Raw genomic sequence first — 19,321 nt, 5'->3', positions numbered from 1 at the left:
AAGCCTTAAACTAATCTGTGATGATTGATTTGTTTTTTTAACAATAATAACATACTTAAACTGCACTATGTGATTTTCAAAATATGTAGTATGAATGTTCTGACAAATAAAATGTTCATTGTTTTGATTTTAGATTTGTCTGAGTGAAATTATTTTGAAATGAGGGAAACATTTTAAATAATTGAATATAAAACTTTAATAGTTAAGTTACATACAAGCATATTCTGCAAATAGGTTAGTAATTCTGTTCATTTCTTGTAGAAACAAAATGGGATTCTTCATGATTGCAGTTAAAGTGCTGCTTGGTCCTGTGTATAAAATACTTTCTTGGGTTAAACAGTTCAGGCACTTCTGCTCGATTATGAACTCGGACTGTTGAAAAAACGTTAAACTGCAACATGACAATCAATAAAGAATTTCCCTAAATACAAACACTACTGTAGAACAAAACGTATTTGTAATGAGATCAGTGTCAAAGGTAATCCAGCTTTAATTACTGTCCATTGGTCATAAGTATCTCGCACTAAACAGAAGATGGCACCAGAAATCAACAGCTGCTAAGGTTTGTTTCCATCAAGCGACTCCATCTTAAGAGAAAAAAGGACTGGCCAGTTTACGAGGTATAGAACTGATTGGATAGTAAAAGTATAAAGAAAACATGAGAGGTTACAAAATGCATTTTTCACAGTGGACATTTCGACTTGCAGTATGAAAAGCACAGGTGTTACTATTAACAGCAACAAGTCAACCCTGAAGCCAGAGCTGCTAAATGGAACTGAGCCATTATTGCTTTTATTATTGCCAAGATGTCTTCTGTGAAAACTCTTTTAACTCACACGGCTAAAAGATCACTGAGTCAAATCTCCAAGTTCGCAGTCAGTACATTCAATAAATAACCAATTGCTCTGCTGAAGCTGCTTGGTCTGAAAATGAGTTGAGGATAAGAAAGGGATTAATCCAGCTCTCTGGAAACATAAAGTTGACAAAAAAATCAGTGTAGTATTGCTCTCAGTGTCCTCTCAATGACTATCGTGACCCATCTGTGTGTTGACCAGCATGTGGTAGATGCCTTTCTTGGCCAGCAGCTGTTGATGTGTCCCCTGTTCTACCACCACTCCTGCCTGGAAGACAGCAATGCGGTCTGCATTTTGAATGGTGGACAGACGGTGAGCCACAACGATACACGTCCTGCCCTGCCTGGCTTGGTCCAGCGCATCCTGCACCACCTAGAGAGCGGAGGTGGAAGAGGAAATGAAAACGAGCCAAATCTGGTGGTATTCACAATCAACCGCCAGTCAGAAGAGGAACCTGATTTTTTTTTATAGCATAAAAATGTTAAACAAAACTTAAATGGTGTCTTGTAATTATTATAAATGAGAATTTGTGTGTGTGAATTATCTGTGCGTCTATTTTAAGCTGAGTACTCTGCTGTGCTGTGTGTTATACATGGATTAATTATACAAAGATGTTCTTTTTAAAGTTGAGATGAAAAAGTTGAGATGAAAAGAAAGATGCCTTTTTAACCCTTTTCGTTCGTATTGTAAACCTATCAATCAAACTTCAACTTTTAGCAGCACAGAAATACAATTTATTCAAATCAAATTCCTCCCAACGTTATGTCCTGCCTGTCTATCCTGTTTAAATCCAAAATCCGTCATCATACAGAAGTCAGTGATTTACTCTCAAATGTTGTTTTATCTGGACTTTATATAATAATGACCACTATGACTTAAAATGTTCTAGTGATATACTGTTTATATTTAAAAACTTTTTTTTTAATGTGATTTATTAAAATAGTACAAGGTGCTAGAAGAGTGGGTGGTGAAAGGATAAAGAAATATTTCTAGTCATTCAATACCAGTCAAAATTTTTTGGACACACTCTCTCAGTACTGTGTATCCATAAAGTCAAATTAACACAAACTAACTCCTACTTGAGAAGATAATATTTGGTTTAGTCTAAACTTCTCATCGCTGCTTGCATCTTTGATTGAGGGGGACTCATTTGAAGCCAATTTTTTTTCATACTGACCGCCACTCACAGGTCATAAATCCCCCCTTGATCAGCCCCGGAAGTGAGAAATAAAAACCTGGAGACACAAACTCACCTTCTCACTCTCAGTGTCGAGTGCAGATGTGGCCTCATCCAGGAGCAGCAGTTTGGGGTTGCGGAGGATGGCTCGGGCAATGGCTATACGCTGCTTCTGACCACCTGACAGCTGGGTCCCCTTATCACCTGCCTGAGTGTTGTACCCCTGCTCATACAAACAGAGAGATAAAAAGGGGGCACATAATGTTGTTATATTGCCAAAATAATCACAGAAGCAAACTGTAATCAACACATTTTTTACTGAATGGTTGGCAGCATGTTTTGTGGATTGTCCTGAATAAGTGGGAGCCTTCTCCTGAAAAGACTGAAATTTTTATTGAATTTTAAAATGTAATTTAAAATGTAATTTATTAAATCTGTGAGCCCCACAGACAAAATTATATTCACCAGATACACACACATTTCTATAAATCTGGGTACATAAAGCCAACACTACCTGCATGACTGAATACAACAGAAGCACGTGGGGAGAAATGTTTTTTTAACTTTGTAATTTTAGTGAATGATTCTTTTTATTAACTCTGGTGAGTCAGAAACTGAAATCGGCGCTCTGACAGACACTATATCCCAGTTGGAGTAATTTATGTGTGTGAGTAAGAGAGATGTTGTAGATGTCCTTGAGATGTTGTAAAGATAAAAATAAACAGTATTTTCATGATTGGGTGTGTAGAGCATGACCTACACACACACATCATGACATACCTTTGGCAGGTTGTCTATGAAGTTGTGAATGTTGGCCGCTTTAGCAGCTGCCTGTATCTCCTCCATAGTTACAGTGCGGCTGTTGTCTCCGTAGGCGATGTTCTCAGCCAAGGTGCAGTCAAACAGCACGGGCTCCTGCGATACAATGCCTATCTGGGCTCTTAGCCAGTGGATGTTAAGCTGGTCTACACGTTTGCTATCCAGCACCTGAAGGAGAAAATGGTGGCAGAAATTATAGCAGGAGGAGAGGATTTCTTAAAATGTCACTATATCACAGTCAGTGGGAATTTAGATAAAAATGAATGTCTTATTATACTAGAAGACTTGCAGAAGAGGGCCTTGAAATGATTGTGATAACGTGAGTCGAGGAGATAGCAATGAATAATACTCTATTTCAGGAATGTCAGCAGCTTCAGCCCTCCTTCCATCAAGATAAAATATAGTAATATAGATAAACATACACGCGAAATATACCTCCTAACATCTCAAAGTCCCAGTCTCATTAGCACAGTGCTGTAAAACAGCTATAAACACACAGGCCAGCTAACCATTAGCTCAATGACAGTAGGTGAACAGTCACAAGCGTTATGAAGCTAGTGACGCTGAAATTGCGTGTGTGTTTGTCTTCTCACCACTCTCCCTTGCATGGGGTCATAAAACCTCTCCAGAAGCTGGATGGTCGTGCTCTTTCCACAGCCGCTGCTCCCCACCAAGGCCAGCGTCTCTCCCTTGCTCACCTTCAGGTTGAGCCCTCGGAGGATGGGTATGTCAGGGCGTGAAGGATAGTTAAATTTAACACCCTCAAAACGCACATTACCATCAAATTTGTCCTGGAGATGAGAAAAATGACTTATTATTATCATGTGTGTAAGGAGCTGTATATTAAGTATGGTGTGTATTCTTGTGTTATGTACCGGTGACTCTCCCGCCTCTGAGAGGTTATCAATGGCAGGCTCTCTGTTCAGCAGCAACATGAGGTGAGAAGCAGACATTTTGGCCTTAGCGTAGTTGGGAGTGAAGGAGTTGGCCTCGCCGACGGCCATAGCACCGAACAAAACAGCTGAAATGACCCTAAGAGAGGAAGTCACATTAAAAATTAAACCCAACTTCTTCTTTTTTTTTGCCTCAGGCACATTAGTTTTACCTTTCACATTTATGAGTCAATTACATTTCATGGGATTGCATAAGGCTGACTTAGCGTGAACAATGGCATCTTGACCTTTGTGAGCGTACAGCAGGTATTTGAGGAAATTCATGTGTCAACAGGCTGCCATTTCCCTTTTGTCCCTTACTTACACACCTACACAAGACATTTCAGTTTGAAGGGAAAATATGAGTTGGCTGATGAGGTACATGAGGTTTAGTCTGTTCAGCTGACATGTCAATGATGCACTGCAGGTTATCATGATCATAAATCTGTCTCAGACTATTTCGCACGCTATCACAATGAGAGGAGAAGGTAATCAAGTCAGTTGTATTTCTTCAATTTTGTACACATTATTTCTAAAAGATGGATGATGAATATGAGATGAATAATGGATAAAATAATGAATAGAGTTATATTTAAAGCTGACTGGAAGGAGGCTGTTAAAGTTTACATTTTAGCCACATTACCCCCCTTTTATTTTCCCTAAACTAGTGTCAAAGTTGGGACATTTTGGTCCACACTGATCATTTTCTATATGTATATACTTTACACCCTGTATCTGCATGTTTAGTGCTTCATTAAAGCTATATCCATTCTCAGTGAAAATATCTTTGTTTGTTTTTTAATTTTTAATTGCACCATTACAAAACTTTAGGATCTTGGAAAGAATCAATGTCTGAGGATTTTGACGGTACACATGCTTGTTTTGATGGATCTGCTAAATGCACACACACACACACACACACACACACACACACACACACAAACAGACACATACACACATGCAGGTGAGGAGTTAATATTTCATTGTTTTATAATTTTATGGTCCCTCAGAAGCTCGAGGTGTAATGAACTTTGGACTTCCTCACAGTATAACAGGTAGAATATAAATGTAGGCAGTGGCTCCTCCCAACAATGACACTATAAAATACATCATACATATCCTAAAACATGTGTGTGTGCCAGCTTGATCACTAAAGCTGCAGGTTTCTTGAATGGTGATGAAGGTCTGGCTGGCCCTTCACACACTTTAGGTCTGACTAATGATTAAAAGCAATATAAACAGCCTCTCCTCCCATCAAGAGTTCTTTGTTCTGAAGTTATCTGTTATAGTCGACGAGTCACGCAAACGTTTGGACAGCTTCTCTATCATGAACTAAAAGTCCAGACTGTTGATCTCCTGTATGAAGAGACAAGACAAAGTCATGCTGTCACTTTACTCACAGGTACACCCCTTCAACATCCATCCTTCCATTCAGAATGAGCCAAGCACCAAAGCGGAAAGCGCCTGCATAAGCAAAGTAGATCATGGCCTGGGAGAAGGAAAAGGTTATACCATACACATGGGCCTTTTTCTGGGAGTTTCTGTACAGAGAGAGAGAAAAAAAGATGGCATCAGAAGGAGCCCTCCCCAAATTAAACATATAAAATAATGTATACATTTTGTTCATATATGACATGGAGATGAAGCCTCTGTGATTTAAGTAATGTCACTTCTCATACTTGAATGGCACATCGAGGTTTTCCTCATACAAAGACTCAAACTTGGGTTCTCTGGTGAGAGAGGCAACAGTGCGGATATTCTCGATGGCCTCTGTAGCAATCTGCAGAAACACACCACACAAATATCATATCTACTGTATAACACAGGGGTTCAATGTATCAATAACTGCTGCTCGGACTTACAGAGTCATAACAGTCCTTACCTTTCCAGCCTTCTCAAGCTCCTTCTTGTCTTCAGCAGCATGTCCAGCAAGCAGCTGCATCTGCACAGATCCGGCCACTGCCATGACAGGCACCACAGACAGGATGAGCAGGGTCAGTTCCCATCCATACACAAAGGCGATGATCACACTGGTGCCCAAGTTGGCTAAGTTCTGGGCCAGTGTGGCCATGCGTACTCCTGTAGCCTGAGCAAAGGTGAAAGATGTGAAGAACAGCAGACAAAAAGATCTCCCATCTTTTTAGAGCTTTTCCTACGTCAAATGGCTTAGTGTGCTGTGTATGTGTGACTGCTGTTGAGACTTACTCCTTGTACTTGGGCAGCGTCTGTGGCCAGTCTCGTAGTGAGTGCTCCAGTGCTGTTTTTGGGGTTATCAAACCAGCCGAGGTCCTTTAAGAAAACAGGGATGACCACTTTCCATTAGCGAAAATAAATAGAATAAATTCACTTATTAAGAATTAAGAGACCTGAAACATACAATACCAATTAAAAATGTGCTAAAAGAAAAGTTTAGCATTTTGGGAAATATGTTTGTTTACTTTCTTTCTTTCAAGAGTTAGTTGAGAGGATCTGCTCAAGTCTGTGCAATAAATATGAAGCGAACGCCATTCACAGTTTTTCAAGTTTCATTGTTTTCACTGTGACTACTGCTTTGCTTCCTGCTCTGTGCGTATTTGTGTTTGGTAGAGGGGCTCAGCCTTTTGCCTTCAAGCAGAGACAGAGGAGAGGGCAGGGGAGAGGTAAGAGAAGAGAGGCTGGACTGCACACATGACTGTCAGTTACAATAAAACCATATTTTACACTCTGCTAATATCAGGTCCTGCTTTTTTAAAGTACTGATAGAAGAACCAGCCTTTAAAATCCTCTTTGTTATCATTACTTCAGAACTGATTCCCCTTTAGAGACCTGTCTTGAACTCTTATTTCAGGTAGCTGCACTTACCTGTCTCATCATGGACTTAAAGGCCCCAAGTCTCAGTTTCAGGGTCAGAATCTCTCCAGATTTACCAAAACAGAAACCCTGTAAAAAATGTACAGGCATGTTACACAAGCCTACTTGGGTATTGGCATGAACTTCTGTGACTTAACTGTCACCTCACCTTATTGTGAGGTAAGATGAGGTGAGAGTGCAACACTTCCATGTCAGCATGTATGTATGCAGGTGACTATTGTGGATACATTTGATACATCAACCGGTGTGGCTGTAATTGGTATCAAGGTCCGTGCATTTGAAACCATTGGTTAGATATGTATTAAAGTATTTTTTGGGTTTAGGTGTGTAGGGGTTATGGCTAATGAATGAGTTAGACATTTTTGGAAATATGCTGCGAGTTATGAGAAGATTGACGTCAATATCACATGTCCAGTTAGCTGGTTGGTTTGGCTTCCAGGTAATTAGTGACATTTAGATATGTTTGTAGGTGGACTTTGTTACCTTTGAACAAAGCCAGATTCTGTGTTTGCCCCTGCTTCGAGTCTTAAACTATTGTTAGGCTAAGCTAACTGGCTGCTAACTCTAGCTATATTCTGTATTTGTAAGAGGGGTATCAGTCTTCTCATAATACTCAGCAAAAAAATATTGCCAAAAAAGACAAAATATTTGTTTAAAGACAGATGTACACACCAGTGAAATTAATGTAAGTCAATGCAATGCCTTCACAAATACAGTAATACCAACGTGCATGTGTGTGTGTGTGTGTGTATGTATAGATGCACACCTGTAGAAACATGGTGAAAAAAGTTACACCTCCTATCGCAGCAAACATCAGGGAGAAAAATTCAGACCTTGCTCGGACAATTTCTTGATTTGGCTCCATAAACACCTAAGAGGATAGAAGAAAAACCCAGTTAACTCTCTTCATTCACTTTCATACCATTGAATATTTGCAAACGCCATGGTTCAAATTTATTCACACCAAAAAAGTTCTCATGGCCAGTTTTATGAATCTTTGTTGTGCAACGTCAGTAAAAGTAACCTACAGTGATGATTTTGGAGAAGATGACAGCAAACAGAGGCTGCATTATTCCATTGATGATGGCACAAATGGTCCCCACCACAATGTAGGGCCACTCAGGAAGGTTGAGACGCATCACTTTTAGGAAAGACACAGGGGGAGCATTTTCTTCCTGCAGAAAGAGGAAGAGAGAGCTGTGTCACATCTTTCTTGCTTTACCTGTCTCCCTTTTTTCTTTGGGAGAAGATTCAGTGTGAGCAAAAATCAAGATCAAGCAAAAAATCTGAAATTCTGTTCTTCATGAGGATTTCTGAGGCTACTTGAGATACAAATGTTGACCCCTACAGCCTAATATCCTGACTAAAAGTGTGACACCACAGCTCACCTCTTCTGGCTTCTCCGATATATCCTTCAACTTTTCTTTCTCCTCTCTGTCTCCCTCTGAGCCAGCAAAGGAGGAGCCTCTTGTGGACTTCCTCCTGTGCAGAGATGACTGAGAGACGGACTTGGCTAACGGTCTTTTTTCATCTTCGGACTGCACAAATTCACCCTCCTCTCCATCGTCGGCTTTCTGAAAGGTCTGCAGTAGAGATAGACAAGAGGGAAACATAGAACCAAACATCAAAGACCATTCTGAAAGTTCTCCATTAGTCCAAACAAATGGTGTGTGAAAGTGTTAATGGGTACATTACCTGCATGGTGACGAGTGTATAGTAGACACCTTTTTTTTCCATCAGCTGGCTGTGATTCCCCAGCTCTACAACTTTGCCTTTATCGAAGCCAGCAATGACATCAGCATTCCTGATAGTTGACAAGCGGTGGGCCACAACTATGGTGGTACGACCCAGTCGGACCTGCACACAAGGACACACTGAGTTTTTGTGTCACTGCTTACATTTACAAGAGGGAGATAAATGTATTTGTATATATATAGAATATGTCTGCAATGTTAATGTAAAGACTAACTGTATGCTTGCAGCTAAATGTTTATGTCAAAATACTAACATGCTGATGTTTAGCAGGAATGTGATTAGTTTAGCTAATATATGGACAAAAGCAAGAGTACAGGACAATTTGTTCAATTTGTACAAAGTTCAATTTGCTGGTGCCACAAATGGCATCATGGATACTTGTATCAAATTTCATGGATATCCTGCCAATATTTGTCAAGATCAAGCCTCAAGGAACAGGTCTGTCTGCTGCAATTGGGTATCTCTGGGTCTGAAAAGTGAAGCCACTGCAAAAAAGCCTTAAACATGCATTGTTTCTAATCAGGGGGTGACTCCACTGGCTCCAAAAAGAAGTCCATCAAAGTCTATGGGAAAATTACCCTACTTCTCACTTAATTTATTACCTCGGCAAACATTTCCTAATAAGTTTATGGTCTCAATCGCTAGTGTCAAGCCTTCTTCAATACAGCATGATGTTCATATTGTAAATTATGGTCCCATTTAAAATAAAATAAATGATAAAGCAGGGTTTGCTTTAGGGCATGGCTACCTTGTGATTGAGAAGTTGCTTAAGGTGCTGTAGACAGCTCTATGCTCTATGGAGATTTCTCATTACCTCTGGTTCAACAAAAAAAACATTGTGATGGACAAAATGCCAAACTGAAAAAAATGTGTGACATCTTGGTGGTATGTCCAATATTTTCATACAGTCCATTGTCTGCTGAAGCAATTTTGCCACACTAGGTATTACAGAATCCCATGATGTGCACCAAGACACAACAAAATAAGTTTGAAGGAGACATATAATCAGTATTTTATCCCATTCATGTCTGTAGGGAGCCAACAGGATTTCAGCCAGCTTGGCCAAGGGGAAGCTTTTGAAGAAAATGCTCATTTGGATCAGCTGGAGCAAGACCCAAAAATGCAGAAGCATGAGGCATTTGTGCCCAGTGAACAACTTTCATAGAATTGACAGGAGCACCATCTTGGAATGCAGTATCCAGTTTTTTTATTAATGCTTTCAGGTTCAAAACTTGCTGATTGTGCTACATGAACAGTCATAGAATCACCAAAGTTATCAGGATAAATCTTCTGGGCATGATGAATATCTGCTCCCAGTTTCATGACAATCCATCCAGTAGTTACTGAGATATTTCAGTCTGGACCAAAGTGGTGGAGCGACTGACAGATAGACCAACATTACCATCCTTACAAAGAGTAGTAAAAATAGGAATCTAATTTATGTAAACTATATTTAGATTGCATTTCTTTTAAATGGCACAAAGTTTCTTAAACTCTCCATCAAAGTTTTGGTAACTGGGCTCGCTTAAGTGTCAAAGTGCAAAGTTGAACCCTAAAGCTGTATTATGAATGAAGCAGGGAATGTCTGTGTGTGATTGTACCTTGTCAAGGGCAGCTTGCACAATTTTCTCACTCTCAGCATCAAGAGCAGATGTTGCTTCATCCAGCAGGAGAATTTTGGGGTTACGGACCAGAGCACGAGCGATTGCAATCCTCTGCTTCTGTCCTCCACTCATCTGAGTCCCTCGGTCACCGACCAGCGTCTCAAACTTCTGCTCAACGATAAGAGACTCAATATTAGCAAGTGGTGGACAGAGTTCTTTATAAGTACAGAGGATAAGGAGTCATGAATAGTCATACATCAGGAAGGGTCATGATGAAGTCGTATGCGTTTGCCTCCTTGGCAGCTTGCTCAATCTCCTGCGGCGTCACGTCAGGTCGGCCGTATTTGATGTTCTCGGCAATGGTCGTGGCAAAGAGGATTGGCTCTTGACTAACCACTCCAATCATCTCTCTCAAGTAGCGGACGTTAAGTGAACGAATGTCGTGATTATCAATGAATACCTACAAAGAAGGAGCCAAACACACACAACCATGCATATTTGAAACATCTCTTAATGTAAAGCATCTTACCAATTGACAAAACCAAATATAGTGTTGTGGATATACTGACAAACTTGAGAGACTGGAAATGTGACTTACTGATCCTTCATGTGGATCGTAGAACCTCTGCAGCAGCTGGATCGTGGTGCTTTTACCACAGCCGCTGCTGCCCACTAAGGCAATGGTCTGTCCAGTCTTCACACTCAGATTCAAGTTAGTTAAAATCTACAAATAATAACAATGTCAGTTATGAGACACTGTTTAAATAAAAACAAGTTTGTCAGAGAACAGCAAACAGTGTCAGTGGGGAACATACTTTGACATCGGGCCTTGAGGGATAGCTGAAGTGGATGTTCTTGAACTCAATGTTTCCAGTGATTGAGTCAGGCTTGAAGCCAGTATCTGAATAGCTGTCGATGACCGGATCCTGTTGAGACAAAGTTAACAATATTTCACTTAACTTTTAAAAACGTAGCTCAGTTCTGGTTTGTTGTTTGGCTACAGTGGGATAAAAAAACCTGATTCTTATCATTACCTCAAACAGACAATAGGAGGAAGACTGTTAGCCCTGCAGGTTAGGGTGAGCGTATTTAACAAGGCTAATATTTATTTATACAGGTCTTTGTTTCCACTGCTTCTCTCTTTGTGCATTCATACAAACACATTCAAAAATAAAAATAAGTAAAAACTGGTAGTCTAAACTGGTGGGTCTTTTGTTGCTTTTAAAAGGTGTCCACAGATCTTAAGTCTAATGGAAGAGGTCGCTAAAGTTTAGGAGTCATGACTAAGAATACACGGTCTCCTTTCCTTTAAAGCCTGGAGCGTGGCACAACCAAAGAAACCCTGACAGGGGATTTCACACTTTTTCAGTTTTGCTTGAGGTTGTGCTTATGCTAATTTGTGTTCACGTGCAAACAAACGTGCTACTCGTCAGTAGTTTCTAGAAAGCAGCATCCTGTATCTGTGCTTGATAAACTCATTCAAGTGTGTTGTCATAGTGAAAGACTAACATACAGTAAACTAAACACAGGCCCTCGTCTCAGAATAGCAAGAGACCAGACTATGAATAGACCCAGAGTGGGATTCACTAGAATAAACTGGTCATGCTGCATTTATAAATTCCACTGATGTCTCTGTATATGTGACAGGAGTGTTGCTGTATGCATAATCTCACAGCTGTAAAGTTTTAATCTTTTGGTAAATTGGTTAAATTCACAAAACATTCAGGAAATGGAGAGAACGGCAGCTGTGCGATATCAACCAGATGACCTGCAGTTTCTTCATTCAAACAGCAGGTGCTCCAATTAGAGCAAATTCCAACATCTCATTACGGACTCCAGGTTGTTGGCTGCATCAAAGCGGCTTCCCGGAGTGCCAGAGCACAGTGGTGCATGTTCAGTGATAGAAACTGACAACTGTCCAGTAGCAAAGAAAATCTGTGGTGTTTTCTTTTGACATGTGTGCTCACTGCTGTAAGGAGAAAATGTTGCATTCCTTACATGATCAATGATGTTGTAGACTTTATATGCAGCCCCCCGGGCGCTGGCAAAGGACTGGATGTTGGGAGAGGTCTGTCCCATTGTGAATGCTCCAATAAGCACGACGAAGAACACCTTAAGACAAACACGTACATTACTCTAAGCTCTATCAAACTTCTTGTTGAGGGTCTCCCTAATGTCAAGAGTTTCAGTCATAATGTCACTACTCACAGTGAGTACAGATCCAATGGTGTACTCCTTACTCAGGATGAGTGTACTGCCATACCAGAAAGCCAGAGCATAGGACATGTAGATCATCAGGAAGGTGAAGCCCATGGCAATATTGGCAGAAATGGCCTTCTTTATTCCCATGTTCTTTGCATCCTCCAAGTTCTTATGATATCTGTGGTGCAGCGCACACACAAAACAGACACAAAAATAAGCACTGATTCAATGGACAGCAAAGAGTCCAGAAGTTATATGGGTAAATATATTTTAACTGAAATTAGATTGCCATGACAACAGGGCCCTTTAGCATAGAAAAATGTTTTGTAGAAAACACACAATCCAATTATTTAAAAAGGTTTTATCCCATTACAGCTTTTGCAGAGACTTTGATAATTTTATATTGATTTATCCTGCACATATGTTTTGCACAGCATCAATTATTTTTTGAGAGTATACTGTACACACCTCTTGATCTCTTTATTCTGACCACTGAAGGCAAACACTGTCCTGACGGAAGAAAGCACCTCTTCTGCCACAGCACCAGCTTTGGCGTAAGCACTCTGCTCTTTAGCGGTGAAGTTGCTCAGCACCTGTTTATTAAAGGAGAAGATCATGTTGAAAAAATATAAATAGCGAGAAAAAGGTAGATTTTAAAAGAGAAGCTTACTTTGCCGAAAATTGCAGCTGAAAGTCCCAACGCGGGGCTGACGGCCAGGATTACAAGAGTGAGTTTCCAGCCTTTGATGAAGCCGATGATAAAGGATGTGAAGAAGGTGGATAAGGCCTGGATCAGCATCCCCACCTTGTCTCCAATTCCCTCTTGGATCTTATAGACATCACTGTCCATGCAAATATAAACAAATAATAGGCATGAATTATTTTAACGTGATATTTGCATGCACTTTAAACATCCGGAAAACCTTTCTGTCAGAGATGCAAAGGTACTTTAAAATGATTTAGTTGCTTAATTGATTAATTGAGCAACAGAAGCATCATCTAAACCTCAGTATTACAGTGTCTGATCTATGTGTTTACCCACTCTGTGAGACGTGTGTTGAGCTCTCCTGTTTCAGTGACATCGAACCAGCCGATGTCCTGCTGCATGATGCGATGGAAAAACAACTTGCGGATGCGTCTGACCTGATGCCCGGCTGCCAGAGCCCAGAAGGAAACCTGCATGTAGGCCGCCACCAACACGACAAACCCCATGATGGAGTAGTAGATGGCAAATCTGGGATGAAGAAGACAGAAAAGGTACTTATTAGACACTTATTCCTTAAAACAACTTTAATTTTTAAGATTCTAAAGTTGTATTTCCTGAAAATCTAATATTTGAGGACAACAGTGCTTCATCTTTTTAAACGAATAATATAAAGTCATACCTTGTCATATCCTCTTCTAAGGTGTTGTTCATATAGATGTTGGAGAGATCTGAAGAAAGTAAAATAACAAGAGACATTGTCACAAGGTGTTACATTGTTCTTAATTATTTATGTTAGGTGTGCATGCCTGTAAGTGAAAACTCACTTTCATATGACATGTTGCTTGGAGAATGGCCGGTATTTATAAAGCTGTCTGTCATGTCCCCAAACACTATACACATGAGAGGAAGCACCGCCCCATGGACCGCCGCCATCACTGTCCCCAAGATGATCAACACAAGGTCCGAGGATTTTGCAAACCTGAACTGCAATCATGTAAAAAAAAAAAAAAAAAGGGAGCGTGCCGAGAGAAGATAGAAAGCAGAAATTAGTATCTATGTCTTGTGGGTGCTCTTGATCACTTATTAGTTACATAAATTTTGTCCAGGATGGAAAAAAAACTTCAAACTGTACAAAGCAGCTATTATATTCTCCCAGTAGGGGACTACCGGAGTACACTCAAACAACAGGAGGATGTGCCGCACTCCCATCCTCCCCTCTGTGCTTCCCTTCTCACTTTAAACACACACACACACACACACACAAACCTAGACACACACACGCACACAAACCTAAACACACAAACACTTGGCCTGTTACACATGTATGATCATCAACATCAGTCTGTCAATCTCTTGCTAATTTCAAAAACACTTCAAAAATCAATAACACGTTTCCTGTTGTCTTTCCTTGTTGCACGCACACACACACACACACACACACACACACACACACACACACACACACACACACACAAGTGAGGAGTTCATATTTCAGCTTTTCTTGGTGTAATCATTCCTCCCAGTGCTGGCCATTAGAAGATGCCTTCATAATGCACTTATAATGTAAGTGATGTGGGACAAAACTCACAAGCCTCCTTCTGTGTGAAAATGTATTTAAAAGTTAATCTGAAGCTAATGTGAAGTTTCAGCCATCCAAATTAGTCAAATCAAGTAAATCTCTTTCAACATTACTGTTTCCCAAAGTCCAAGACTCGACTTTAAAATATTTTGTTTTATCTCAACCAACAGTCCACGGTCAAAGATAATCACTTTACTGTCATTAACAACTAAAGAAACCAAAAAATATTCACATTTAGGAAGCTGAAATTAGACAGAATTAGACATTTTCTTAAAAATGTGTCAAAATGATCAATTATCAAACAATTGCTGATTCATTATATAGTTGTCAACTAACTGTCTAACTGACTTATTGTTGCTTATCTAGTGTGTTACTGTACCACCTGCACCATAGCTCAACAGGAAACACTGTCCAAGGAAACACAAAGAGTGAATTTGATGCTAAAAAAACTGTAAATGTGGCAGAAGATAAGCTTCAGATACACTTTGAATGTGTTTTACACTAAATGACTGTGTGGACACACTGTTGATTTAGGCCCCCCTCACTTACTATGAACATACATTTGAAGGGGATCTGTTAGTTATCAGTATGAACAGGAGGAATGAGTACAGTGAGAAAAAACATCTTTCAGTGTTCATATACACACCTGACTGTTGTTTCTAGACACACTTGAACAATTGTGGAGCTGTTCTTTAACCGATTCAAAAGCATAATAATTACATTAAGTGACAGAGACAGATCACAGTGGGATGAATAAACTCACCAGAGCAAGGGGGCTAACCAGGGGTATCTTTTCCACTTTATCTTTCTTCTTCTCTTCATCCTTTGTGTCATCCTCTGCCTTGGTCTCACTGGACAAGTCAGATATAAAACGAAAAACAAATGATGATGTCTAATATAAAGTCAGGAGGATAAGTGAGGTTTTGAAATAATCACGCAAACCCACTGAAATTGACTAGAGGAAGACCGAATTTAAAGTCTGGTTACCGTATTCGCCCATTTTCATGAGGTTTGGCATTATCCAACATTTCCATCTCTTCCTTTCCATCCATGGTTGGGTACTGTCAGAAGAAGAGGAAGAAATACAAACCTAATCAAATCATGAAACAGCAGCCTGAAGATCACTGCTCATAATTGATAATGCGGATAATTGATCATTTAAAGCGGCGCCAATCAGAATAAAGAATACAATTGAAAGAATGAAACTGAAAGAGTAAAACTAAATAAAAACCTGGGTAAAGCTTGGTCGGCTGCTCTTCCGCCAGACCCGTGCTAGTCCTCTGGTCTATTCTTAACAGAGGTAGTGATCACATACATACGCACGCCTGGACCCAGAACTGTCTCGGTCCTCCCCCCTCCCCTCCTCTCTCGCCCTCTCCTCCCTCCTCACGTGGCTTTATACTGCTGCAATACTCTTGCAAATCTATCCTTGGCCGGATGTGAGAGCAGTAACTATCTCCTCTCTCCGACCACACAGAAATGAACTGTGAATTTGAATGTATTGTGGTGGTGGTTTTTGATTGTGGCTGTCAGTTCGATAATCTCCTGTTTATTTTTGCTCTCATTGCAAATCATTGACCAGCTCACTGTCTGTCAACAACTGGCAGGGGCGGGACCGACATTTCCTTACAGGTGGTCACTCTCTTCGCCTGTTAATTACAGAAATATTGACGAATATATTTTAGAGGATATAAGACAACAGTCAGGTACAAATGAACGATGATAAAGGTTTTCCTCGCTGTAATCATTCCTCCTGTTCATACTGGCTGTTAAAAATACATTTAAAAGTTGACGTGAAGCTTATATGAGGCTTCAGCAGTCCATCAAGTGGATATCTGCCACATTTACAGTCTTTTTTTTTAGCATCAAATTCCCTCTTTGTGGTTCCCTGTTGAGCTGCAGTGGAAGAACAGTGACAAAACGAGGCAAACTGTCACTAAAAAGACTAGAGCTGACAAATATTACATCAATAAGCAGCTTTTTAAATTTTTTTTATAATTGATTCATCATTTTGAGTCATTATTTAAGAAAAAATGTCCCAAATTCTCTGATTCCAGCTTCTCCAATGTGAATACTTTCTGATTTATTTAGTTTTCAGTGACAGTAAACTGAATATACTTGACTGTGGACTCACTTTTTGTTGGGATACAATAATCTTGGACTTTGGGAAACAGTGATCATAATTGTTAGACTAATTGATTAAATGAGTAAATAATCAACAGCTTAATCAATAATGAAAATATTTGAACTGCAACCCTGAAAAAGACTAATGCTGAGATATATCACGGATCAGCGAGTAGCGAAGCAGGTGGAGGGTAGGACCCATATGCAGACACTGAAGGCAGAGTATTAGGCAGGTACTTTAATATTTTCAAACACGGAGGCAAACAAATAGAGGAGTGACTCGGACAAAGACTGAACTGAAAACCAAAACCTATAGACATGGGTTGATTACAAAACAGGACACAGGTGAGTGAAACAAGACATAGGTGAAACACATGAGGAAATGAACTAAGGCAGGGAAACACAAAAATAAAACTAACTACATACACAAGGAGAAAATATCTTTCAAAATGAGACACGAACTAAACAACAAAGACAACACGATATGACACTTTCTTTTTCTTCTTTCCTCTCCCTTTAGTTATCTCACAAACCCTTAGATTTGTCTGGTGACCCTTTGATGGGGCCCGACCCCTAGGTTTGGAACCACTGGACTACACTAGCTGACTGTATAGTATAAATATATGAACAGTTAAATGCTGCTAACCCCTCGATGCATCAGTATTAATCATCTAATAAGGTCAGACAGTATATAATAACATATCAGTCAGAGGGATGAAACAAATACTTCTTTTTCAATACATTTACTTCATTTTGCTGGTATTACTTTTGTGCGTCATTAGATCTTTTTCATGCAGGACTTTTGCTTATAAAGAAGTATTTTTACATTACTGTGTAGGTACTTTTACTGAAGTAAAAGGCCTGAGTACTTCTTCCATCACTGGGAGCAGCACAGGAAATGTGACTGACAGCTATCTGCTGTAGTTCCCAATGGCAACATAGACTAATACTGCTTGCTGCTTCATTATAGTTTTGCAAATTTTGTCCTTACTGATATTGTGTGCACCTGGGTGTGTACTCCAGGACCCCAATGACATCACTGTTGGGTGTGGTTACAGGTGATGCAGAGCATATTTAAAATTTTCTGACCACACCCAGCCACTGAATGAGGTGAAACTAGCTTGAACTTTTTCAGGTTTTCAGCCTGGTGAGGATTTAATCCCAAAAGTCCATCCTCAATGCAAAGTAGCAGTTCTCAAACCAAGCTTATATCACCAAGAAAACAAATTTGGAATATCTAAAAATGTTGTTCAGCTCCTTCAGTGGCTGACATCGGCCTACTCTGTTACAAAAGTGTAGCCTATTCTATAAAGTATATATAAAATAGTATATATAAATCTACTGTTACTATTTCTCAGGACCAATCTTGGCTTAGGCCACAGTACAACTACCACAATGGAGTCTTTCATCTAATAATCATTTTTACATTTAAGACTTGCAGTGATGACTTTCGAGCCTCAGAAAACAGCCGCCTTTTTCCCTCCAAAATTCAAACTTCAAGAAATTCAGGATGTTTGACAAACTTATTTCATATTTCCATAAACATCACAGACTTTCCCTAACTTGTTGATAGAGTAAATATTCTTTCTGGTGTAATCAACAACAGGGTCGACCTGTTCCTATTGGTTACAACTCTTCAGGCAAATTGAGATTGTAACAGGAAATGAAAGCTCTCTGACTGGCAGTTTGGGTCGAGGAATATCATCAGTAATGTTTACTTTACTTTACATCTGCAAATATTGTGACCAATTAGCTCAGAGAATGAGACAGCAACAATCAAACATACAACTACATAATGAAGTATTCGAAATAAACTCTTCCAAAACAAACAGCAGCACGTGGAAATTGGTAAAGAAAGCATTGAATGGAGGTGTGAGGTGATGATGACGATGAAAAAGATGATCCAGGGTGGATCCATATTAACGGAGAGACACATAGTATGTAGGTGGCTCAAGTGAGACAGTGGTCTTGAGTTGGACTTGCAGACCAGTGGTAGAAATTAAAGTGTGAGGAAAGTGTCCTGTACAACTTTTGAGCTACTTCACTTGACAATTTCCAGTTCATACCAGAATTAGTCCGCTACATTTCTGTACTTTCTACCTGACACTAGATTGAAAGATAGTCAGATTAGATAAGAATCAGATAAGAATTACACAAAAAATAATGCACTGTTAATAATTAAACCAGTGGTTCCCAACCTTTTACCCCCTAAAGTTCTCGGATAGTTTCATTAAATATTTGTAATAATCACCAAATATTTCACTAAATATAAACCAAAGATTAGAGAAAAGTCACAAAATGAATACTGTAACCGAAGACTGTAACGTGGTTAAAACAACTTCCACGTCACCTCAGTAGTCTCTCCACCACTGACCAACTACAGTGAAACACCAGAAATTCCCAATTTGAGTTTTCTTGCTTTCTTTGCTTTTTCTTTTATATTTGAATCTCTCTTTCTGTCACTTTAAAATCAGTGGCAATAATTAAACAATTTGATTCCAATCAGTGGTAATGACGATGATTTTGTCTGTTATTCACTGGTAATGTTGTTTTCTTGTAAACACAACAACAACAAAACTAAGGAAACTGTGTTTTAATAAACGCCAAAGACCAAAATACTTGGAAATCTTGGAAAAATCTAATACTTGAAAGGACAAAGGGAAAGAGGAAAAAGCAACAAATAGAAGAGCACAGTGTTTAACAATTAACAATTACTGCT

General features: G+C 39.6%; 1 protein-coding gene across 1 annotated transcript; it reads right to left on the bottom strand.

The window, feature by feature from the left end:
* Positions 1-212: 212 nt before the first annotated feature.
* abcb4 (ATP-binding cassette, sub-family B (MDR/TAP), member 4) lies at positions 213-15,837 on the bottom strand. Its single transcript, XM_053327547.1, has 28 exons — positions 15,710-15,837; positions 15,466-15,539; positions 15,242-15,329; positions 13,724-13,883; positions 13,579-13,627; positions 13,236-13,427; positions 12,864-13,035; positions 12,662-12,786; positions 12,200-12,371; positions 11,990-12,103; positions 10,807-10,917; positions 10,590-10,715; positions 10,248-10,451; positions 9,989-10,159; positions 8,328-8,489; positions 8,021-8,215; positions 7,661-7,807; positions 7,399-7,503; positions 6,624-6,701; positions 5,988-6,071; positions 5,665-5,868; positions 5,462-5,562; positions 5,183-5,323; positions 3,726-3,882; positions 3,444-3,641; positions 2,812-3,018; positions 2,108-2,254; positions 213-1,226 (listed from the first exon to the last, which is right to left on the bottom strand). Exons 2-28 carry the CDS (start codon positions 15,528-15,530, stop codon positions 1,020-1,022), a joined length of 3,882 nt encoding a protein of 1,293 aa, XP_053183522.1. The 5' UTR covers positions 15,531-15,539; positions 15,710-15,837; the 3' UTR covers positions 213-1,019.
* Between the last annotated feature and the right edge of the window lie 3,484 nt (positions 15,838-19,321).

The sequence above is a fragment of the Scomber japonicus genome, chromosome 10 (assembly GCF_027409825.1).
Source record: "Scomber japonicus isolate fScoJap1 chromosome 10, fScoJap1.pri, whole genome shotgun sequence".
Lineage (NCBI taxonomy): Eukaryota > Metazoa > Chordata > Actinopteri > Scombriformes > Scombridae > Scomber > Scomber japonicus.
The sequence above is the reverse complement of the archived record's forward strand: the minus strand, read 5'-3'. Positions and strand labels throughout refer to the sequence as shown.